Source organism: Piliocolobus tephrosceles, chromosome 8, assembly GCF_002776525.5.
Source record: "Piliocolobus tephrosceles isolate RC106 chromosome 8, ASM277652v3, whole genome shotgun sequence".
Classification (NCBI taxonomy): domain Eukaryota; kingdom Metazoa; phylum Chordata; class Mammalia; order Primates; family Cercopithecidae; genus Piliocolobus; species Piliocolobus tephrosceles.
The window spans coordinates 81,879,697-81,905,403 of NC_045441.1; the positions used below are offsets into that span (position 1 = coordinate 81,879,697).

A 25,707-nucleotide genomic window follows, 5' to 3' on the forward strand; every position below is an offset into this window, starting at 1 on the left:
TCTATCTATCTATCTATCTATCTATCTATCTATCTATCTATCTATCTTAAAACAAATGCAAAGTTACTTTTGATTTCATCTTGCTTTATGATAAAGTTAATTCTGTGAGTAGCTTGTGAGTAGGCTTCCTTCTATAACAAATTTCTGCCAGGTCATCCAATATATAGGAATAGTTTCTTTCTGTGTTGTAGTCAGACAATAATATCTTACTTCAGAAGCTGAAAAGTGTTTGATAACTTTTTCCTTAATAGAAAGCAAAGACTTAAAAAAAAACTCAAGTGACTCAGAATGTTAGTATTTTAAGCTTAATCATCAAAACTATCCTTAATCCTATCTGCACATTGGAATTGCCTGGGGAACTTTAAAAAATACTATTGCCTGGATCCCACACACAGAGATTCTGATTTAATTGGTGAGGGATGCAGTTTGGGTATTGGGGTAACAATGGAAAATGCATTTCTCTGTGTAAAGAGACTTTTGCTCATTATATTTGAAAAACTGACTCCAAAGTAAAATCAGTGTGTATACTTAGCAAAACATATAGACTTGCAAATTTGAAGAGAACTTCTTACCTAGTTTGCCCAATATAGCATAAATTTTTGCTCTAATATTCTCAGAAACATCCATAACCGCAATAGATGGGCAGTTAGCAGGCAGTGGGATGATTTTTTGCTCTTCTTGAAAGCTAGTAAGTAGAGGTTTTTTTGTATCTAACCATTGGATAGCATGAAAATAGAAAAGGGACAGATCAAAACCATAGTAAACAAATACTTAATTTTGAGATTTTACTCTAGATAACATAAAACACATAAAAATATTGTAGCAAAAAAAAATAGTGCCTATTACATGGTTACACTTTTGAAATAATAATTAAGCAGCTATTTCTTCCCCACTCTGTGGCAAAACTTAGAGCTTTCATTTTTATTGCTTATGGAAAATATTAAAATTTAACAAAATTACCTTTTAAAAGTAAAACTTCTATGTAGCTAATTTAAAAAATTTTGAAATCCAGAACTTGAGTAATGTCAGTTTAACAGTGATATAACCTTCTTTACTTTTGGTTTCTATATATTATGCCATAAATATAAAAACTATTTTATGATGCTATAGGTCAAAATTCAGAAAAAACAAAAATAGATTGAAGGAAGATACAAGTCATCAAAAGGGGGAAGTATTTTCATTTAAAAATAAACAATACTTAAAGAAACATATCTAAAAATAATAAGAGCCATCTATGACAAACCCACAGCCAACATTATATGGAATGGAGAAAAGCTGGAAGCATTCCCTTCGTAAACTGGCAGAAGACAGGCATGCGCTCTTTTACCACATAGTATTGGAAATCTTGGCCAGAGCAATCAAACAAGAGAAAGAAAAAAAAAAGGCATCCAAACAGGAAGAGAGGAAGTCAAACTGTCCCTGTTTGCAGATGACATGAGTCTGTATCTAGAAAACTCCATAGTCTCGGCCCAAAAGCTCCTTTAGCTGATAAACAACTTTAGCAAAGTTTTGGGATATGAAATCAATGTACAAAAGTCACTAGCATTCCTACACACCAACAACAGCCAAGCCAACAACCAAGTCAGAAACACAATCCCATTCACAATTGCCATAAAAAGAATAAAATAACTAGGAATACAGCTAACCAGGCAGCCAAAAGATTTCTATGATGAGAATTACAAAATACTGCTTAAAGAAATCAGAGATGACACAAACAAATGGAAAAACATCCCATGCTCAAGGATAGGAAGAATCAATATCATTAAAATGGTTATACTGCCCAAAGCAATTTACAGATTCAATACTATTTCTATAAAACTATCAACAACAATCTTCACACAACTAGAGAAAACTATTTAAAAACTCCTATGGAACCAGAAAGAGCCCCAATAGCCAAGGAAATTCTAAACAAAAAGAGCAACACTAGAGGCATCACATTACCTAAGTTCAAACTAAACTACAAGACCACAGTAACCAAAACAGCATAGTACTGGTACGAAAACAGACACAGTTCAATGGAACAGAATAGAGAGCCCAGAAATAAGGCTACACACCTACAACTATTTGATCTTCAACAAAGCTGACAGAAACAAGCAGTGGGGAAAGAACTCCCTATTTAATAAATGGTGATGGGATAACTGGCCAGGCATATGCAGAAAATTGAAACTGGACCTCTTCCTTATACCATATACAAAAATCAACTCAAGTTGGATTAAAGACTTAAATGTAAAACCCAAAACTATAAGGACCCTGGAAGACAACCTAGGCAATACCAACCTGGACTGAGGAATGGGCAAAGATTTCATGACAAAGATGCCAAAAGGAATTGGAACACAAGCAAAAACTGACAAATGGGATCTAATTAAACTTAAGAACTTCTGCACAGTAAAAGAAACTATCAACGGGATGAAAAGCCATCCAACAGAATGGGAGAAAATTTTTGCAAACTATGCATATGACAAAGGTCTAATATCCAGCATCTATAAGAAACTTAAACAAATTTGTAAGAAAAAACACAACCCCATTAAAAAGTGGGCAAAGGACATGAACAGACACTGTTCAAAAGAAGTCATACATGCAGCCAACAAGCATATGAAAAAAGCTCAATATCACTGATTATTAGAAAAATGCAAATTGAAATCACAATGAAATAGCATCTCACATCAGTCAGAATGGCTGTTATGAAAAAGTCAAAAAATAACATGCTGGCAAGGTTGTGGAGAACACAGGATGCTTATACACCATTGCTGGGAGTGTAAATTAATTCAGCCATTGTGGAAAGCAGTGGGGCAATTCCCCGAAGAGCTAAAAACAGAACTACTATTCGACCCAGCAATCCCATAACTGAGTATATGCTCAGAGGAATATAAATCATTCTACCATAAAGACACACGCACATGAATGTTCACTGTAGCACTGTTCACAATAGCAAAGACATGGAATCAACCTAAATGTTCATGATGACAGACTGGATAAAGAAAATGTGGTCCATATACACCATGGAATGCTATGCAGCCATAAAAACAATGAGATCATGTATTTTGAGGGAACATGGATGGAGGTGGAGGCCATTATCCTTAGCAAACTAACACAGGAACAGAAAACTAAACACCGCATGTCCTCACTTATAAGTGGGATCTAAATGATGAGAATTCATAGACACATAGAGGAGAACAACACACACTGAGGCCTATTAGAGGGTGGAGAGTGGGAGGAGGGAGAGGGTCAGAAAAAAATAACTATTGGGTACTAGGCTTAGTACCTGGGTGACAAAATAATCTGTACAACAAACCCCTCTGACATGAGTTTACCCATATAACAAACCTGCATGTGTGCCCCGAACCTAAAATAAAATAAATAAAAATATGAACCATTTAGATGAAACCATAAGAATCTTAAAAGGCTTAGAAAATGTAGGCGGGGTACAGTGGCTCACATCTGTAATCCCAGCACTTTGGCAAGTGGTGGCGGGCAGATCCCCTGAGGTCAGGAGTTCGAGACCAGCCTAGCCAACGTGGTGAAACCCTGTCTCTAATAAAAAAAATACAAAAATTAACTGGGTATGGTGGCACGTGCCTGTAGACCCAGCTACTTGGGAGGCTGAGGCAGAAGGATTGTTTGAACCAGGGAGGCAGAAGTGGCAGTGAGCCGAGATCGTGCCACTGCACTCCAGCCTGGGCAACAGAGCGAGACTCTGTCTCCAAAAAAAAAAAAAAAAAAAAAGAAAAAAAGAAAGAAAAAAAGAAAATGTAATATATTGAAAGGTGTGGTGGCTCATGCCTATAATCCCAACACTTGCGGAGGCTGAGGTGAGTGGATTGCTTAAGCCCAGGAGCTTGAGATCAGCCTGGGCAACATGGTGAAACCTCATCTCTATAAAAAATACAAAAATTAGCTGGGTGTGGTAGCGCATGCCTATAGACCCAGCTACTTGGGAGGCTAAGGCAGGAAAATCGCTTGAGCCTGGGAGGCAGAGGTTTCAGTGAGCCAAGATTGTACCATCACACTCCAGTCTGGGTGACCTGAGTGAAACCCTGTCTCACAAAAAAAAAAAAAAAAAAAAAGTAATATAGCAGTATGGAAAATGTAAATGAACTAAAAATTATGATACTGTAAGTATCATTAATTTAGAATCTAGTAATTAAAATTTTTGAACATTTGGACTATATTTAGGAAATAATATAAAAAGTAAACTCTGTAAACATTAATCAGGTCACAGATTAAATGGATTTAAAAAAAAGGAAAAATGGATTTAAAAAATCCATTTTTTATGGATTTTTTATGGATAATACCTAATGGATTTAAAAAAAGGAAAAATGAACAGAAATGTATAAAATGCCAAAATATTATTTTGAAGCAATCTATTTACATCTCAATGAAATATTACCGAATTTCTGTAAAAGCAGAAAACTCAAAGAGGCATCTTTAGGAACTACTTTAATTTTTTTTAGTTAAAGACTATAATTAAAGAATATAATTAAATACCATTTCTTAAAAATATTCTCTAATAATATGAACCTACTACTAACTTACTTAGTTTTCTTCCAATCACTTATGATAGCAAATTTTTCAAACCCTTGTTAAAAAAAAAAAAACTTTAGACAAAGGGGTGAAAGGCCTGATGCTTTCCTAATACCATTTAAAGATCTTTTAAAATATATACATTAATTGCTTCTACTAACAATTATAAATATACTCACCAATGATCTTCCCCTTTTTATCACGTTTTACTCCTAGTTCTTTTTCCTCCTTTCTCCACAATTTAATTAAAAGACTAGCAGCTGTTTGATCCTTCTTCCCTTGCCAAGCATTGACATGAGCTGCAGTTTTGGGATTATCACAAAATTCAACCATTATTCCAAGTATTAGATTACAAAATTTTTTTTGGTTCAACTTTAGCAAGGAAACAGAAAAGGAAAACAGTTGCAATAAATATTAAGAATTATTGTCTTCAAAAAAAAAAAAGAGAGAGAAACTATAATACATAGTTCTTTAAAAATGCTTATCTTTGCTCCTTGTCTAACGTGGCCCTTATATTTTAATATCAGGGGAAGAAACTAGAAGTTATTAATAAATGACTATGGGTTTTGATAGGGTCGAGCTCTTCACAAGCTGTTTCTTAGTAGGCTGATGGAGTACAAAGAAAAAACAAATTCTTTATTCCCATGTATTTGAAAACATTGAAAAAATACTCGTAAAATGATTTTCCAACCAGAGGAATTTTCAGAGCCTTTAATATACTGTGTATTATGAATCTCTAGGAGCAATTTTGTTTAGGACCATACCTTTGAACATGATTTGGGGCACATTTATTCATAGAATAATGCTCTGTGGCATTCAATTTGGAAGAGGTCTTTATTAGACATATTTGTCTTTTGTCTTACAATTGTTATAGCCATACTTACTGCCAACACATCCAAAAGGAGAAAAATGCCTTCCTTTTCAAGAAAATAATCCTCTGAAGGATAACATCCCAAAATACAGCACCTTAAATTAAAAGAAAGTAATTCATTTGACAAACATTTATCCTTAAACTCAATTTGTACAGCTTTATTTTTATCAAAGCATTTTCAAAGAATATGTTTTCTTCATCTTCCTAAATCAAGTAGCTAATGTTTTTACCTAAAAAAATAGAACTTCGAAGAAACTTTACCAGCATTGTTTAGTTTCAACGTTTTTAAAAACCAATATCAATTCTTTTTCATAACTGCCTATTTCTTTCCTACAGATAAAACATTCTCCTTTGCTTTCGTGATATTAATTATTCTTAGTGATCTTCTCTGGCTGGTCTCGTAACTTTTTTGCAAGATATATCCATTTATTGTTGCTGTAAACCAAAAATAAAATTCTAAGCCCCCCAATCAACTGAACGAACCCTTCTCTCAGCCAAGGCATTCCAAAGTAAACTTGAAAAACTAGTTCAGGCCATGATGGGAAGCAGGGGTTGGACATGCCTCATTATACCTTCCTCCCTTTGGAATTCAGGCACAACTGACCAGTGAGTATAACATTAAAACAGAGATCTTAAGAATGAAAAAACAGACTTCACAGCAATGAGATACCGAATTCCAACTTGACTCTGGTATAGCATCACATGACAGTAGGCTCTCAAAGAAATCAAAGTATTTTGCCCCAAAATATATTCCTTTGACTTATTTTTAAATGGCCCTTCAAAGCAGTCTCTTCTGGGGAAAATCTACATTCTGTAGAGAATCCCCTCCCCTCTCCAAGTATTTTCCTGATCCAGGAGTGATTTAACTAAGTCCGGCACCTTTTAAGGTCTGATGAGAGTACATTTACCAACTATTCTACATAATAAGAAACTTGGCCTCAACAATCCCTTATTTTAACCCAGATACTCCTTTCTATTGATCCCCAGTTTTTAAATAATAAAATCAGGAAATTTTTGAATCCACCTCTGACCTGTAAAATCCCACTTTGAGTTGCCTTTCCTTTCCGAACCAAGCCAATGCATACCTTATGTGTATTGATTGATGTCTTATATCTCCATAAAACGTATAAAACCAAGCTGTAGCCCAGTTACCTCAGGCACATTTTCTCAGGACCTCTTAAAAGTGTGCCTCAGGCTGTGCGTGGTGATCACGCCTGTAATACCAGCACTTTGGGAGGCTGAGGGGTGCGGATCACCTAAGGTCAGGAGTTCGAGATCAGCCTGACCAACATGGCAAAACGAGGTCTCTAATAATATACAAGAATCAGCCGGGCATGGTGGTGGGCACCTGTAATCCCAATTACTCAGGAGCCTGAAGCAGGAGAATAGCTTGAACCCAGGAGGTGGAGGTTGCAGTGAGGTGAGATCACGCCACTGACGGGGTGACAGAATGAGACTCTGTCTAAAAAACAAACAAACAAACAAACAAACAACTGTGCCTCAGGCCTTGGTCAATCATATTGGGCTCAGAATGAAACTCTGTAAAATATTTACAGGCCTTGTCAATATTGCTGTTTCAAGATGTTGGTGCACTTCAAACATTGGATAATGATTATATCTCATCTTTGCAGTTGAGATTATTTTGTCAGAGGTGTTTGAACAAGAGCAACTCCATTTTGAATAGGGACTGGGTGAAATAAGGCTGAGACCTACTGGGCTGCATTTCCAGAAGGTTAAGGCAGTCTAAATCAAAGGATGAGACAGGAGTGCAGCACAAGATACAGGTTATCAAGGCCTTGCAGATAAAACAGGTTGCAGTAAAGAAGCCAGCTAAAACCCACCAAAACCAAGATGCTGACAAAAGTGACCTCCGGTCATCCTCACTGCTACACTCCCACACCAGCACAATGACAGTTTACAAAGGCCATGGCAACATGAGGACATTACCCTATATGGACTATAAAGGGGAGGCATAAATAATCCACCCCATGTTTGGCATATCATCAAGAAATAACAATACAAATGGGCAACCAGCAGTCCTCAGGGCTGCTCTGATTATGGAGTAGCCATTCTTTCATTCCTTTACTTTCCTAATAAACTTGCTTTCACTTTGCCCTGTGGACTTGCCCTGAATTCTTTCCTGCACCTGATCCAAGAACCTTCCTTTGGGGTCTGGATTGGGACCCCTTTCCTGTAACATCCTTCTGGCAACCATGGGAGAGATGATAGTGAGAAAACCCTGGCCTAAAGGCTAATATTGGGTAAGTGTTGGGGTCTCGTGACATCTTTCTGGCAAGCCCCGGAGGGACAATACTGAAGAAAGCCCTCAGCCCCAATCCAAAGGAAAGAGATGGCAGCACTGGTTGGCTGACCTTGGGTAAGTGGTGGGGTACTCAGCTAAAGGATGGCATTGGGTTAGAGGTCAACTTAGGGGAGTTAGAGTCTCTCCTTAAGTCAAAGTGGGTAAAAGCCTCTCTTATTAAAAAGCAAGGAAACTTGACTGACCCTGGTTTAAAGGCCAATTTAGGAGGGTTAGAATCTCTTATAAGATTTAAGGCGTTAGAGGCCCCTCTCAGTAAAGTCCCTTTTGGCTAAGAATGGGTTTGGAACTATGGGATGTTAACTGCTATTCTCTTTGGAACAATCTGCCTTGCACTTTTTGCTTATGGTTATGGGTGAGAGGATTAGGCACGTATAGGACTGTGGGACATAGGGAGCTTTTTCCTACCTAAAAGGGAAAACTTGAGAGCAAATGGGAATGCTGGAAAGGATCCCTTCTCGACTTAAAAGCGATTGGCTGCACTTTTGATTCAGTGTTGGCACCAATGGACAGGTCTTTCTCTGGCCTCCCTGAGCACCTCACCTTTCTCACACTGCCACAAGCAATGCTCCCTTCCCTTCATCCCTTCCCTTCCCCTCTGTGCAAACCAGTTGAATGAATGGTAAAATCACTGTCTCCTCTGTAAAGTTTTGACTAATGGAAGAAATAATTTGCAAGCCTAATCTTAAGCTGTAGCCAATCTGGTGTACTTTGTCTTTCTGTATTGTACTGTCATAAAGAGGGGTACCTTAGGAGAGATCATAGGGCACCTGTAGGCCTGCTTTCAAGATGGCTCAGCAAACTGGTAAGTTACAAATTTTGCTGCAGGTCCCCCAAAAATCTAAAACTGGACAAGATTTCCCTCTTGCCTTGTATGTCCTTGAGAGCTTGACCCTGTTTAACCGTGTGGCCATGCTTTCTCTTTCCACAGTGGCAGCCCAGGTTCAGGGTTCAATTCCTGGCTTAGGGAAGGAGTCCTTTATCTTCTGCGTGTCTCTGTATTTAAATGTATTATGTGTGTGATGTTTATATATGAAAGAGCTCTAATTAGTTTATCAATAATAAGAGCTTAAATCAAACATTTTTTTGATTAAAAAAATCAAAAGTAAAAAGTAGAATGCCTTTTAGTTCATGTGACTTTAGTAATCTTTGGGAAATCAAAACAGTTTTAATAAAGATTATTGGTAAAACCAAAATATCTTCAAAAATGTAAACATTTGGTGTAAACTATGCAGGTCAGGTATCAGGTTTTCCAAATGCTTTAAGGTCATAAGTGGCTTCTTTGACTTTTGAAAATTGTTCAATTTATATAGGAGCATTAGATTGTAGATAGGGCCTGGGGACATGTGAAATTAGCCATGCCCCCTAACTATGCAAAGAAGGTTATAAAGAAAACAGATTTTATATAAAAAACAATCTTGTATGGTAGATTCTTGTCCTAAGGTAAAACAACTGGTTGTTTAAAAAGAGGGATGTTTAGGACAAGTTGGAAAGTCTAAGCATGTCATAGTCTATGTAAGTTGTGAAAGGATTAGTGAAAGGGAATTTGTGCAAGAAATGTTGTACAATTTGAAGGTCATTAGGCCCCCTTAATGCTTCATAAAATGCCACTATGACTCTTACTGTAACTTGCCTGCTTTATGGCTAGGTAAGGCCTGGGACACACGGAATACGATGCTGGAAAAGTCAGACCTTATCTGTACTTCTGTCTGGGTCCTAGACTTCATGCCTAGTATATAATTAGAAATGCTGAACTTACCGAGCTTTTTGCCAAAAGCAAAAGTCACCAAGAGTTAACAGTGTAACATGTATTTGAGACTACTAAAGAAACAGTTTTATATGTAAGGTGTATAAAGAAAGTGAAATGTGTTTTTGTCAAAAGATTATAAGAAGTCATGGGAATGTGGATTTTTTTTTTTTTTTTTTTTTTTGCCTATATTAAAGGGTTAAAGGATATTTTACAATTAGATAAGAAAAAGCTGAAGGTTTAAGCAAGTTGGGGCAGGTTTGTGAAAAATTGTAAAAGAAATTCTGTGTGTGGCCATTGGCTAAAATTAAAGGGGTATTATTCAAACATTAAAATTGGGTAGATATGTCTATAAGGTTTTATTAAGAATTGAGTTTAAAATAGTACCCTAATGTAAAGGTAAACTTTGGCTTATTTGGTATAAACATCATATAGGAAGCATTGTCAAATGTGAAACAGTATTTAGCTTTCTTTGGGCTATATTTGCATAAATGTGTTACTGGCATGTGTTCCAAAATGATGGGAAACTCCTACAATTCTAATATGACTTAGTATAGGTCATTAATAGTTATAATTGCTACATAAAATCATTGTATGCCACCGAGGTGACTAAACTGCTTTGTCAATTGTGTTTTTGACTGTGTGACATTTTGTCATCCATAAACAATTGTTTTGTTTTGATCCTCTTCAAAAGGTCGTTTATAGTCAGCTATAGAATTGTAATAGGCATTCTTAAATGCAGGTTTCTGATAACTTTGGAGATTGTGACTTCTGAATAGAGGAAAAAACCTTTCAGAACTCTCATAGAGAGCTGAAATGTTCATGAATATCAAACAGAAATTAATTGTGCAGACTAAACTAAACTAATCTTTTTAATTTGTTGCTTAAAACACTGCTGATCCTTTTTTTCCCCCCAGAGTCAAGACAATTCATCTTTGGAGCTATTTACAGCTTTTAACAATTAGGTAAAGTATGCTCCTGTGAACAGAATTTGGAGCATATTTGTTTTTCTCTACCCAATTTCACCAGAATTTGACAACTATTCGTGAGTATTCTTAATTTATGGCAATATAGATATTTGCAACAAGAAGTGCAGTAAGAATCTATTTTCTTTTGCAACAGGACACAACTGGAGACACTGGTTATTTTACTAAGGCTTTGACCGGAATGGTGTGCTTTGAGGAATCAGACTTGATGTGTAAAGCCAATAAAAGTCCTTTGGGAAAACTGGATACTTTATCTACACAGTCTCTGTATAGGGTTCCTGACCTGTGGTAAGTAAAGAATGTCACTTTCTGACAGGCACAGGAGCCCCACGTTATCTTGGGACCTCATGAGAAGAGGAATTTACCCAACTCTTAGGTATGTGAGGGTACAAACCCATGACTGGGCTTGGCTTTAAAAAAGTCTTATCTGAGATTCCTTATGGAACAGAGTTCCATCAAAGCCAATTCAAATAGTCCATATGGCAAATAATTATTCTTGCTGTACCTTATACAGATAATCAGGCCAAGTATAATAAAGCAAATTGGTCTTACCATCATTTGTCTTTAGGATAAATGGGAAACTGGAGAGGGAAATATGTTTCAAGAACTATGGTACACCTGTTGTAAGGTTCTAGTCTCATCAGCTGTTTTCAAGTTTGTTTCCACAATTTAGACTAATGCTGCTCATTCCTGGGAACCCACCAGTGATCTCTGACTGCTGCTCAGAAGAAACAAGAGGGCTAGATAATGGGAAAACCTGAATAAATATTCTATTCAATTTTGTCAATATTAATCAACAATTAATATTCAATTATTAATCTTTCAGATATCGTTTTTGTCAGAACTCAGTAGTTATGAATGACCCTCGACATACCGATGCTTTCTGACTGAGCTTCCTGTACCCTGAACACAAGAGACCATAATAGATAGGCAGGAATATTATCACCCCTCTTCAGCCTGAAGGTGTTACAGAAGATGGATCTTCATCCCTCTGCAACCCTTAGGATTAAGGCTTCTCTTATAAAAGGGATGGGGAAAATGTCAGATGCATTTGAACCAGAGCAACTCCATCTTGAATAGGGGCTGGGTAAAATGAAGCTGAGACCTACTGTGCTGCATTCCCAGATGGTTAAGGCATTCTAAGTCACAGGATGAGATAGGTCACAAAAAACACTGGTCATGAAGACCTTGGGGATAAAACAGGTTGCAGTGAATAAGCCAGGTAAAACTCACCAAAACCAAGATGGTGACACAAGTGACCTCTGCTTGTTCTCACTGCTACATTCCTGCCAGTGCAATGGCAGTTTACAAATGCCACAGCAACATCAGGAAGTTACCTTATATGGTCTATAAAGGGGAGGCATGAAAAATCCACCCTGTGTTTGGCATGTCATCAAGAAATAACCATACAAATGGGAAACCAGCAGCCCTCAGGGCTGCTCTGATTATGGAGTAACCATTCTTTTATTGCTTTACTTTCCTAATTAACTTGCTTTCCCTTTATCCTTTGGACTCACCCTGAATTCTTTCCTGTGTGTGATCCAAGAACCCTCTCTTTCCGTCTGGATCAGGACCCCTTTTCTGTAACAATTTGCTAAAGTGCCTACTTTGGTTTGTGCAGCTCACATGGAATCAGGGGTTAAAGCTGCTGCTGGGGCTACTTACACTTTTTTTCCTGATAGGGAATGTGGACTGAACAAGCTATCACTGGTGGTAGCAACAGATACTATTCTCAGTTCCTCCCAGAAATTGCAAGCCTGCTGTGGTCACTTTCCTGTGTCCCCTTTCTAAACATAGCTTCATCTTGAAAAAAAAGAAAAGACATTGTTTCTACTGCCTGTTTCATCATGGTCTGTAGACAGTAGGAGTGGGGTAGAGGCTGGTATATAAAATGCCATCAGCTTTGCTCCTCCCATTCAGGTGGTCCAAGGTTTTACCCCTGGGGTGACCAGAGATTTGGGTAAACATTATTCTGGATGTGTCTGTGAAACTGTTTCTGTATGTAATTAACATTTTAATCAGTAAACTGAAAAAGGTAGCCTGCCCTTACTAATGTGGGTGGGCCTTATGCAAGCAACTGAAGATATAAACAGAATGTAAAGGCTGAGTAAGAAGGAACTCCTCTGCCTGACTGCTGAGCTGGGACTCATACGGATATATTTACTCTTCTTGTGCTTCAAGCATCCAGCTTTCAGACTGGCACTTAGACCACCGGGTTTTCTGGTCTTTGGGCCTTCGGTCTCAGACTGGAACTGCATCATCGGTACTCCTGGGTATTCCACTTGCCGACGGTAATTCTTGGGACTTTTCAGTCTTCATAATTGTGTGAGCCAATTCCTTATAATAAATCTCAATCTCTCTCTATGTTTTTTCCTACTGGTTCTGTCTCTCTAGGGAACCTTGACTGTCCAAATGCAAGGGGTCAGCAAAAGCTAAGACAATTTTAATGGAGAAGGAAAAAGTAGAAAGACTTACCCTACCAGATGTCTAGACTTATTAAAAAGACCTAATTATTAAAATAGTACATTACAAAAGGATAGACAAAAGACCAGTAGAACAGTACAGAAAGCCTAGAAATAGATCCAGATATATATGGACATTTGATTTATACAAAGAAGGTACTGCAAAGCAGTGGGTAAAGGATGGTTTATCCAAAAACAGCATTGAATTACATCCACACAAAAAAAGAAAAACTTGTACCTCACCTTACACTATACATACCAATCAACTGCGGGTAGATTGTAGGTCTAAATGTAAAGGGCAAAAACAATAAAGCTTCTAGAAGAAATATAGGCAGTGATCTTCATGACTATGGGGTAAGGAAAGACTGTTTAAACAGGGCACTATAAGTACTGACGATAAAAAAAGACTGGCAAATTAGACCACACTGAAATTAAGACTATTGGTTCAACAAAAAGAGAGTGAAGAGAGTGAAAAATGTAAGCCTCAGAGTGGCAGAATATATTTGACAAACATACAACATAAAAAGGCTCATGTCCGGGACATATAAAGAACTCTATAAAAAACAATAGGTAATTCAGTAGAAAAGTGAGCAAGAGACTTGAGTAGGGATTTCACGAAAAAGAGGCTATTCAAATGGCAAATGAACTCACTAGCAATCAGAAATATGAAAATTAAAACTACAAAGAGACACTGGCACAAGTCCACAAGAATGGCTGCAATGAAAGATATAATGCAATGTGTTGGTAAGGGTGTGGAGCAAGGAGAAACCTCCACGCTACTGGGAAAGGTGTAACTAAGTACTTTGGAAATTTTTTTGGTATTATCTCCTAAAGTTGAACAGACATAAAAATGCCCAGATCTAGCCATTTTTACATCTAGGTGTATACTGGACAGAAATATCTATGCATGTTTAATAAAATATATGCACAGAAATAATTTTTTCATAAGCCTAGACTAATTTGTGTTTGAATCTTAGTTTTTAGCAAAATATTTAACAAGTAAAAACAATGCAATGTTTTTAAAAACAGAAGAAACTTACAGAATAAAAAATATAAAGAAAGAAAATATTTTTGTATGGCTATACAATGTATTTGTATTTTAAGCTAAATGTTATTACAAAAGAGCCAAAAACTTAAAGAAAATTAAAACATCTATAAAGTAAAAAAAAAAATTACAGTAAGCTAAGGTTAATTTATTGAGAAAAAAAGAAAATATATTTTAAAAATAAGTTTAGTGTAATCTAAGTGTAGAGTGTTGATAAAGTCTATAGTAATGTATAATAAGGTCCTAGGCCTTCACATTCATTCACAGTTCACTCACTGACTTACTCATAGCAACTGGCACTGAAAGTGCCCTATACAAGTATATTAATTTTTTAAAATCTTTTATTCTATAGTCTTACTGTACCTTTTTACATGTTTAGGCATGTTTAGATACACAAATACTTACCACTGTGTTACAGTTGCCTACAATCTTCAGTACAGTAACATGACATACAGTTTGCAGCCTTTAGGTTATACCATCTAGCCTAAGTGTGTAGTAGGCTATACCATCTAGCCTAAGTGTGTAGTAGGCTATACCATCTATGCTTGTGTAACTACACCCTATAATGTTTGCATAAGATGAAATTGCCTAAGGAAACATTTCTCAGAATGTATCCTCACTGTTGTAAAGTGATGCATGACTGCTGTGAGTCTACTTAATTTGAGTACAGTAATACTCACCAAATGCTGTCCAATGTACTAAAAAGAAGTACATTATAGCCTAAGCCACTCTGTAACTTCCTGGGGTCTGTTTTCATCACATGAAGAACTATATCTACTCCTTCGGTTCCGAAAATTTCCTGTTTAAGATATTTGTTTTAAATTATTTCTCAAATAAATAATTCTTCCCTTTCCTACTTTATCTGTCCCCTAAAATTGCTTTTTTACCAGAGAAATACAGCAACATTGTTAGAAAAATACTATTTTTACTACAATTTAAAAAACTGTACTTACTTATTTTCAGGAATTTAAAATAAATTATTATAAAACTAATCATTTTAAGAGGGGGCATCAATCAACATGCCAGCTTAATAATATCCCTTGATATTTTTTGCTTTATTCCCTTTCTCCTAAAAAAGTTATAAAACTTGCACCTTGATTTTCTTCAACATTATAACGACTGCAGTCTAGCATTATGTCAGATTAATTCTTAGATAGTAAGAATTATCATGCAGATTTTCTAATGACCCGAAGAGAGAAATAGGATATAAATGTAGTTAAAACCTTTAATAATTTATGCAAAGTTTTAACCACTTAATATTTATCTCTTACTAATTACCTTTCTCATTGCCTTGATGTTCAGTTCTGGTTCCCAGTAAGGAAGATTATGATTATTTTTCCAGAGGAGCCCAGGCACAGGGTGGTAGAATACGATGAGAAGTTGCATCAAAGCTTGGAGCTAAACAGGCATTCACTTAAAATCTATCTACTGAAACCACCATTTTTTTGTTTTTATATTTACAATTCCATCCCTTGCTATTTAATATTTAAATTATCAATCTCTGAGCCTCAGAGTTCACTATGGAGCTACAAAAGATAAAAGGGATTAAGATCTTGTTCTAACTTTTGGCTTTAGGCTTGAACCCAATTCAAACCCCAAACAACATTTAAAATGGTATAGCCCACTTTGGAAAACTCTTTGGCAGCTTCTTATAAAGATACACCTACTTTATGATACATCAATTCCAATTGTAGATACTTACCCAAGATAAATGAAAGCATTATACCCAGTAGTACAAGACTAGCACAAGAATTTTCACTCAGGCTTTATTCATTATAGCTGTAAATAAAAACAACCCAAGTGCCTACCTATCAATAGGGGAACAGATACACAAATTTTGGTATATTCACACAATGGAATACAATTTAGCAATAAAAAGAAATGAATTATTGATACATGCAATGACATGAATTTCTTTTTGTCCCTCTCTTTCTCTCTCTCTTTCTTTTTTTTTTTTTGCTTTGGAGTCTCGCTCTGTCACCCAGGCTGGAGTGCAGTGGTGAGAGCTGGGCTCACTGTAACCTCCTAGGTTCAAGCAATTCTCGTGCCTCAGCCTCCAGAGTAACTGGGATTACAGGCACACATCACAATGCCTGGCTAATTTTTGTATTTTTAGTAGATATGAGGTTTCGCCATGTTGGCCAGGCTGGTCTCGAATTCCTGACCTCAGGCAATCCACCTGCCTCAGCCTCCCAAAGTGCTGAGATTACAGGCCTGAGCCACCATGCCCGGTCAACATGGATATATTTCTAAAATATGATGCTGGATGACAGAATCCAGAATAAAAGAGTAAATATTGTGTGATTCCATTCATATAAACTTAAAGAATAGGCAAAACCAACCTTTAGGAATAGAAAACAGAATAGTAGTTTGTCTGGAAGTGAGTGGGGGCATGGCTTCTAATGGGATGAGGAAATTTTATAGACATAGAAATATTCTCTGTTTTAATTGGGGGTATTAGTTAAATGGGTGTATACTGTTGTATATTTTTTACCTTTTACTTTATATAATTATGCTCTAATTATTAACAAAAATATTAAACTTTCACAAAATTAAATACAATTATAGAAACTTCCAAAAATAGTTTATAGTGTTAGGTGACTGGGAGACCTGAACAAAACTTTCACAGGCATACATACCTTCCTTTGAATGTGATTCTCACAAAGACCAGATAGGATAAGTAAAATATCAGACTGGATTTCCAAAACAATGGCTTCTTCCTTTTCATTAGGCTTGCTTATTATATTTTTAAAGATTCCTGGTATGAAAATGTTCAAAGAATGTATAGTTATTGGACACTACTTTTATTTTGATCAATTACTTTTAGGAAATCTCTTCTAAAAAGTTTCTTTGGCTAGAGAAAGTTTTATTTTATTTACTTATTTATTTTTATTTGTTATAAAGAGACAGGGTCTCATTATGTTGCCCAGGCTAGTCTTGAACTCCTCGGCTCAAGTAATCCTCCTGTCTCGGCATCGCAAAGTGTTGGGATTACCGGTGTGCACCACCACGCCCAGCCTATAAAAACTACTTTAGAAGAGGATATTTTCATTGCATAGTAACCTAGAGGCTGCGAAAAGAAGATGATGAATGAATTCCTGGAGCTTTCAATAAAATCAGTAGCCCTACCTACATATACAGAATTTCTCAGTATAATCCATAGCCTCACATATATAGAAATTCTAGTACAGAATTACTAGTATGTCATTAAAGGATGCCCCAATAACCGGACACTTCGCTCAGCAAACTGTGTTTAAAAATATGCAGCGTTTCATGAGGTAGGAAATGAGTGCCTTTGCAAATGTATAACCAAATTTCCTGATTGTGGTTTGCCTAATCTCTTCTTCTCCTCATGGTTAACAGGGTCAATTCTAGGCAAAGGTGGCAGATCTCTTTAGGTGCGTTTTCTACTCCTGTTATTGCTTTCTGCATCTTTCCTTGATGTCTAACTGAAGGTGTTTTAAACAACTGTAGGTAACAGTATTCCATGTCCTTTAAAATCCCTCTTTTGCTTGTAATTGAAATTGAAAAGGACTGAAGATGGTCACTAACACTGATGAAATGATATTCATGATACACTTTTGCCCCAAAAAGGATTTTTTAAGCTTCAAATAAAGAAAAAAAGTCACTTTTTCTCTGTTAAAGGGGTAACTGGCATTAGCAGGAAAGTACGGAGCTATGTTCCAAAGCAGAAGGGCCACAGAAATCACAGCCTATCTCCATAACTGGCCTCAGTGACTATTCAAGGTCCCATTAGATGAATTACAGGTGGGGGATCAGACCCTAAGAGAGGCTAGTTGAGCCTGCTGGAGACCCAGTGCTGGGGCATGCCACGGATAGAGGGGCCTATATCGCTTTATCAGGAACATCTTCTGGGAATGCAATTTGACTAGCCATATGTCTGCTTCTTCTTTCTAGATCATCTCATTCTTCTTCTGACCTGGGTGCAAGGAGAAACTTTCCCTGCTGCCCGTAACACATAGTATAATGCTCATATTTATGTACCTTTCAACTCCTTGCCTTTATTCTCTCCTTGTTATAGATCATTCTATTTCTCCCAGATTCTTCTTCCTAAAACACAACATTGTACATATATCCTCACTAATCAAAACCCTTTGAGGCTCTCCATGCCTTAAGAGGATGAAGTTCGAACTACTGTCAATCACTCAAAACTCATTCCGTCTTGGCCTCTGACTATACAGTTAATCTGTCTTGTGCTATCTTCGTAACACTTTGGCTCCTCTTAAACTAGCTCTGAACACATCATCATGCATATTTCAGGACCATGTCTCTCTGTTCATGGTATTTCCTTGCTTGAGGGCCATCTCTTCTTTTCCACCTCTAAACTACCCTGATCTCACAGAATCCTAAGACTTCCTAGCCTTGAAAACTACTCAAGATTCTTAGTTTCTGTAACATTTACTCTGTACTACTCATTAAGTGTCTAATTGATGACGTGTAGGACAACACATGCTATCTTTCTATGATATACACATAGTTTCTATTTTCTCATTAAGGAAAAGGTCCTCAGTGTCCTGCTCTATACATGTTTGTAACCCCAGTGTCTACACAGGAAATAAAACATTTATATTTTATTTCAATAGTTTTTGGGGGAACAGGTGGTTTTTGGTTACATGGATAAGTTCTTATTGGTGGTTTCTGAGACATTGGTGCACCCATCACTGCAGTGTACACTGTACCCAGGAAGAATATAAACATTCACATTTAAAATCTAGTTACTACTTATTGAGCACGTTACTACTACAAAGCTATGTTAGACTCAATAAGACAAGGTCCCTGCCTCTAAGAACTTAACATAAAGATCAGCTTCTTTCCAGTTAAAGGGAAAAGGTTTTAAGAAGAAAAAAACCATTGCTATTTGTTTTCCCTTTTCCCTACCCTATTCCCTAGTGCAGGTAGGATTAAGAGTTCTTCTTAGACATATGAAAGATTACATGTCCTGGATTTCCTCTGGTTAGACTGAGTTTTGTACAACAGAATGTGCACAGGAATGATAAAATGTACTTTCAGGTTTGTTCATCCCAAACAAACTGGGCAAAAAGGGAAATGTTTTCACCTAGCTCCTTTTTAATATACTTCGATTTCCTGTTACTTCCTATATTATTATTATTGGAGAGCACCACTCCACTAATGATGGAAGAGTAATCATCTTAATTTAACAAGTAGAAGAGTTTTTGAGTAGACATTTATAATTAATGGACATCTAGCAGATTATATAATTGACTAGTGAAGCAAAGCCTGAATATGAATGAAATAGCTCTTTTCAAAATCAAGGAAAGGTATGATCTAGAGAACTATTTATTTTTTAAATAACAAAAGACAAAGCAGCTTTTGTTTAGGGGTTCTGAATTTTACACTGAGTTTATGTGTACTTATTTTAGGGGAACTCATTAAGTGTCTACTTGATGACATATAGGGTAACACATGCTATCTTTCTATGATATACATAGTTTCTATTTTCTCATCTAGCATAGCCAAGTGTTAAGTTGAAAGTCAAGGATATTCTGATATTTCATATCAGAAAAGAAACTCCTCTGTACATTTCTGTAAATACCAATGTACCAATGTTCTGTTATGACACATGCATTGGAACATGCCATGTTATCCTGTTTTAAAATAGTTCCAAAAGGCTTGGCCAAAAGTGGTGACCTTTATTACAAAAAGAATAAAACATAACAATAGCCCATTTTTAAAAAAGATAAAGACAATCCTAAATGAAATGATACCTGAGTTGAAGAAATAAATGTTTAAAGGGTTAATGAGTACGATATTTCAATAAGAAGACACACTGATTTATAGCTACAATATGAAACAAAAATCAAGAAAATATTCAGGAGTTTCTCAGTCATAAAGACAAAATAAATTTTGGAAAAACATTTCAAACAAAACTACTACTATTAAAAATATTTCTCTTTCATCAGTAAACCATCACATTATATTTTACCTATCATTTGCTGAATTGTTCCCTTTTCACAAAGATCTGTGTTTACAGTCTCATCTTCGAGGTAGACCATGGCTCTCAGGAGTCTTAAACTGTAACGCATCTGGGCAAACTTGTTGCCTCGGCCACCTGTACCATGAAAACTGTTACCATGACTGAAAAACAGATCTGTGGAGAAAAATTGATAATTTAAAACAAAAACATTTCAAATAAAACAAATATATCAGATATCTTATACATCTATCAAAACTTTAAACAAATGTTAAAATTTTGTCATGGCCGGGCGCGGTGGCTCAAGCCTGTAATCCCAGCACTTTGGGAGGCCGAGACGGGCGGATCACGAGGTCAGGAGATCAAGACCATCCTGGCTAACACGGTGAAACCCCGTCTCTACTAAAAAAAAAAAATACAAAAAACTAGCCCGGCGAGGTGGCGGGCGCCTGTAGTCCCAGCTACTTGGGAGGGTGAGGCAGGAGAATGGCGTAAACCCGGGAGGCGGAGCTTGCAGTGAGCTGAGATCCGGCCACTGCACTCCAGCCTGGGCGACAGAGCGAGACTCCGTCTCAAAAAAAAAAAAAAAAAAAATTTTGTCATATTTGCTTAGGTTTTTTTAGAGAAATAAAATATTATCTCTTTTCCCTCTTATTCTCAGAAGTAGGTGTTTTAGAATTTTACTCAAATGTATCATATTGTATGTACCTTTTGCAATTTGCTTTTGTTACATAACATGTTTATTTTAAAAATTATTCACATTGTCACAAGTAGATCTAGATTATTCATTTTAATTGGTTTCAGCATTCATTTTAATAAATGAATTATAGTTTATCCATTCGCTAGTATAAATTGTTACAATAAACATTCTGGTTCATGTCCTCTTATATTCATTGAGAAGAATTTTTCCATGTGACCAGAATAATATAGGATACATCCACACTGAATTTTACTAAATATACAATGTATAAGATGAGTTAATTTTTCCTTTTTAAGAGACAGAGTCTTGCTCTGTTGCCCAGGCTAGAGGGCAATGGTATGATAACAGCTCATTGCAGCCTCAATCTCCTGGGTTCAAGTGATACTCCCACCTCAGCCTTCCAAGAAGCTAGGACTACAGGTGTGTGCCACTATGACCAGCTGATTTTTTTTTTTTTTTTTAAGAGATGGGGTCCCACCATGTTGCCCAGGCTGGTCTTAAACTTCTGGCCTCAAGTGATCCTCCTGCCTTGACCTCTCAAAGTGTTGGGATTAAAGGTGTGAGCTACTGAACCTGGCCTTGATTTTCCCCCATGAAATCTGTTAAATGTGAAATGGTAGTTCATTGTTGTTAATTTGCACTTACCTGATTGCCTTGGGATTGAGAGTTTTAAAATGGTTTTTGAAAATGTGGGGTTTTCTCTGTGACACGGCAGTTCCTAGTCTTTATATACTTCTCTACTGAGTTGTTTTCTTGTTGATATATAGGAGTTCTTTATGAACCTGGATTCTAATCCACTATCAGTCACAGGGGTAGTAAATGTCATCTCTCAATTTGTAAATTAGTATTTCACTTAGATTTTGTCAAACAGACATTTGTACATTTTACAGTAGTTAAATGCATCGATCTTTTCTTATACCTTAAACTTATGAGTATTTTTAAAGAAACCTTTCCTATGCTGGTATCTAGCAAAAAGATATTTTCCCATGTTTTCTTCTAAGAGTTTCACTGTATGACTTTTCATATTTACATCTTTATTACTTTTGCAATTTATTTTTAGAAAAAACAAAGTGAAGAGGTCTAATTTTTATTTTTTCATATGGAGGACCAACTGCCCCAACACCACCCTTCCCTCACTGATTGGCAGTATCATCTCTCATAATGCCAACCTTCCATATATTCCATGCCATTGGTCTATCCATGACCCAGTACCACAAATTTTAATTACTATAGGTTTATGGTAGGTCTTGATAAGTAGCAAGGCAAATCCTCCCTCCTGCATGCTATGCTTTCTTTAAAAGCTTCTTTTAGAAGTAGCTTTATGTTTCCAGCTAAAAAAAAAGTTGAAAATACTGTTCTAAGTATCGAATGTTGGTTACAATTGTGGGTTCTATTATAGAACCTCGGTTAAATTTTTGCTCTGCCACTTGTGGCCAGGAATAATTATTTAGCTTCTTAGACTGAGTTCTACCCATCTGATACACAGGGATAATAATAGTACCTATACCTCCTAGATTTGTTGAGAGGATTAAAATGACTTAATACTTGGAAGGTGTTTAAGGCTCACCAGATACTAGGTTCTGAAAAACTATTAGCTATCAGTCTTTCTCTTATTAGCCAGCATTTCCCCTTTTGCCTTAAAGTTTTCTACGAACATAAATGATATATATAAAGGATAGACTGAACACTTGCTTCATTTAGTGGAAAATAATTTTACAAGACTAAATTTAGTAGCTCAGCATATTAGAAACTAGAGAATAAAAAGGCTATCTTTTTTTCCTCCTTTATGCATAAATGGGTGATATTCTCGATCTAATGAAAATGCATCATACAAAATTATTTCCAGAGCAAATTTACTACTAGAAAAGAAGCAATATCTTCCTTATAAAACTTTATTAAAAAATGAATGTATTTCTTATTTCCTTTCTAAGAACTGAAACAAAATACAAACAAATTGGGGCTCTACTAATTTGGTAGACCACATTGTAGTCATTACTTCTGGCTAGAGGTCTAGATTTTAAGCTCCATAGAGAAAACGATGTTTATTTATTTAAAGCCTAACTGTATTTTCAGTAGTTAAGACAGTATCTAGTACCCAGTAGGCAGTCATAAATATTTGTTGAATGAATGTATTATAATACTGCCAGACTGGGCAATATTGTAATTGATTTCAGGCTCACGCCTGTAATCGCAACACTGTGAGAGGCCGAAGTAGGCAGATGGCTTGAACCCAGGAGTTTGAGATCAGCCTGGGCAACATGGTGAAACCCTGTCTACAGAAAATACAAAAATTAGCTTCGCGTGGTGGCGTGCACTTGTAGTCCCAGCTACTGGGAAGGCTGGGGTGGGAGGATCACTAGAGCCCAGGAGGTTGAGGCTGCAGTGAGCCATCAGCATGCCATTGCACTGTAGCCTGGGTGACAGGGTGAGACCCTGTCTCAACAAACAAACAAAGCAAATAAAACGTTGCCAGGATTTATTTTCTTCCTAAATATAATTTTAGATAGGTCTAATAATATAAAAACTTAAATTACATGTATGATTTCTTTCAGGTGTGCATCAACTATGAGGTTTACTAATGTCTGACTTTAAATCAAATCTGTGTTTTTCTTAAAACAACATATAAATACATTAAGAAGACAGGTCTATATGTTTTTACTTCTCATAGCTTTAATTAATTTCATTGTTATTTCTATGCATATATTGAGCATTCAGTTGAAATATGAAGATTAAAATTTTGACAAGAATCTTGAAGGGCCACTCACCTTCACTCTCACACCATTCTAGAAATGCAAGGACTCGAGCATTTCCCTGGCATGACATGTATTCTTCTATTAATAAAGGAGCCACTGATGACAAAGTGGCAATTGCATGCAGTTGTAATTCTTCATGCTGTGCTGCAGACCAGTCCATTATTTTTTGTTTTTCAGGCTTCTTAACATAGGTAAACAAAGCCAAAATAACTTTGCCATCAATTAATAGCTGTGAGAAAGAACAAAGGATACTTTGTTAGAAACATAGCTAAAAATACTTTAAGGCAATTAAATTAAAAATTCACATTTTGATGTTTTATTGAGGATTATTTCAAAATAATTCCTTTATAAAATAATCCCAATCTATGATAGGTACCAAAAAATAAAAAATAAAAAAACAAAAATTTAATAACGGTTATAATCCTCTTTTCTGAGGTATGTACTCTCTGACAATAACAAAAAATATGTGTTAATTTTTTGTTTTTGCTTCTCATACGTGTAATTTAGTTCCTGCTTATAATAAAACCACACAAGTAGAATATTTTGGGGCAAGTGCTGACATTTCTTTCCTCACTCTCTTTTTAAAAAGGAAATATCTCACAGACTCAGTTGTGTACCATAAAAAACAACTTTGTCGGAGGTAATGACTAAGTGAATATTTAACCACATGCAACAGAACTTACATAAACATTCTACCAAATAAATGTCAGTTAGGTCACAAGTCATGTTTCATTACATGCCTAGTATTTTAAAATTTTATTGAACCCATCATTTTAATAAAAATGAGATTAAAATGCATAGCTATTATGACAACAGAATTAATACAGTTAATTCTGATGGATGCATATTCACAAGAGAATAAAACCCCATATGCTATATTATATTTAATTTTCTTTTAATTTAGCATTGTTCTAGAAAGATTTTCACAAAAATAGTTAATTTTTCTAATTCCCTACTACCCCATGTGAAAAGAATGCAAGATTTAGGGTTGAGAAAACAGGAATAACTACTAGTTCTAACATTATTGTTAGAATTAAGTATATGATGTTTCAAAAAAAAAATCCTGTGTATTGCAAATGATAGTGTACATATTCATTATCATTACTAGTAATATTACTGGACCACAAATTATGTGACACATAAAAATTGTTGATTTCACTGCTCACAAAGTGTTTTAAGAAGTTTGTCACCATAATCTGTGCTACTTGGCTCTGCTGTCTATAAAATGTTGTTCAATCAATTAGAATTGATTTATAAACTGTAGTGTACATTTTACTATCTTTATAGGTCTAATTTTAAAATTTATATAATACTCTATGGGAATAATAAACCATACTTTATGGAATAATTTTCCAAATGATTTTCCATTTGCATTTCGGAAAATGTATTTAGGTTCTACACAGTATGTATTTTTTTTGGTCACAAATAACAAAGTTATAATTGTAAAGACAATTTTTATTTTCCTGAGCATTTGAAAATATATATATTCCTTAAAGTTGCATTACTAAGAAAATGCTCAGCTCAGTTAAATCCTCATAATAATCTCGAGGTAGGTGTTATCCCAATGTTGAAGTTGAGCTACCTAGGATTTAGAGAAATCAAACAACCCATTCAATGCCACATAGCTAGAAAGTGGTAGCACTGAGATTCTGTCTGACTATAAAGCCTTTACTGCTAGACTATCCCATCTTTATATTATTGGTGGTGAAGGTGATAGACTGAATTCCTACTTCTTTTTTATGGTAATCCTTGGAGTTTGGTAGAGTTTTAGACTAGAAGGAAATTTCACTTAATGCAGCAACTAACTAAACTGACAGAATTGCTAATAATACATTTGCTATCACTTTATAGTTTAAAAAACCTTCATCTCAACTTCACAAGAGATCTGTGAGCAGGGCCGAAGCATTATAATCTTTCCTTTACAGAAGGAGGAAATGAACCACAGATAGATGAGGTAATTTTGCTAAGGCCAAGTAGCTAGTAGGTGATAAGCCAGAAGTGAAATTCAGTTCCAATGTTCTTCAAATTACATCATGCTGTTATGCAGGAAACAAAGTATTAAGATGAATTCATAGAGAGTAAAAGTAATTAAAGGCACTAAACTTGTGTATTGAAAAAACAGGTTCATAAGAGTTTGAGACTGGCATCACAGAGGTTAATAATTTTCTCCAGCATTAAATCAGTCCTTGTTGCTATGGTCAGAGACAGATTATTAGGCTGGTCAGGCCTATGTGAAGCTTCTTTCGTTTCATGCTGTCTAATTCAAGAGATTTAACTGTATCATTAAATCTCTTAGGTTCTACTATTTTTCTTTGGTTTATGTAGTTTAAGTACTTCACTATTTACTAA

General features: G+C 35.9%; 1 protein-coding gene across 3 annotated transcripts in view; it reads right to left on the bottom strand.

Annotated features, from left to right (window-relative positions):
• Positions 1-25,707, bottom strand: part of CFAP69 (cilia and flagella associated protein 69) — a 64,297-nt gene that overhangs the window by 6,392 nt on the left and 32,198 nt on the right. For all 3 annotated transcript variants that reach the window (XM_023226649.2, XM_026448824.1, XM_023226648.2), the window contains exons 12-18: positions 23,371-23,587; positions 19,918-20,082; positions 16,592-16,710; positions 14,633-14,751; positions 5,406-5,487; positions 4,701-4,893; positions 573-710 (exon numbers count right to left, since the gene is read on the bottom strand). In XM_023226649.2, the coding sequence (XP_023082417.1) occupies positions 573-710; positions 4,701-4,893; positions 5,406-5,487; positions 14,633-14,751; positions 16,592-16,710; positions 19,918-20,082; positions 23,371-23,587 (1,033 nt within the window). The remainder of the gene's footprint in view (positions 1-572; positions 711-4,700; positions 4,894-5,405; positions 5,488-14,632; positions 14,752-16,591; positions 16,711-19,917; positions 20,083-23,370; positions 23,588-25,707) is intronic.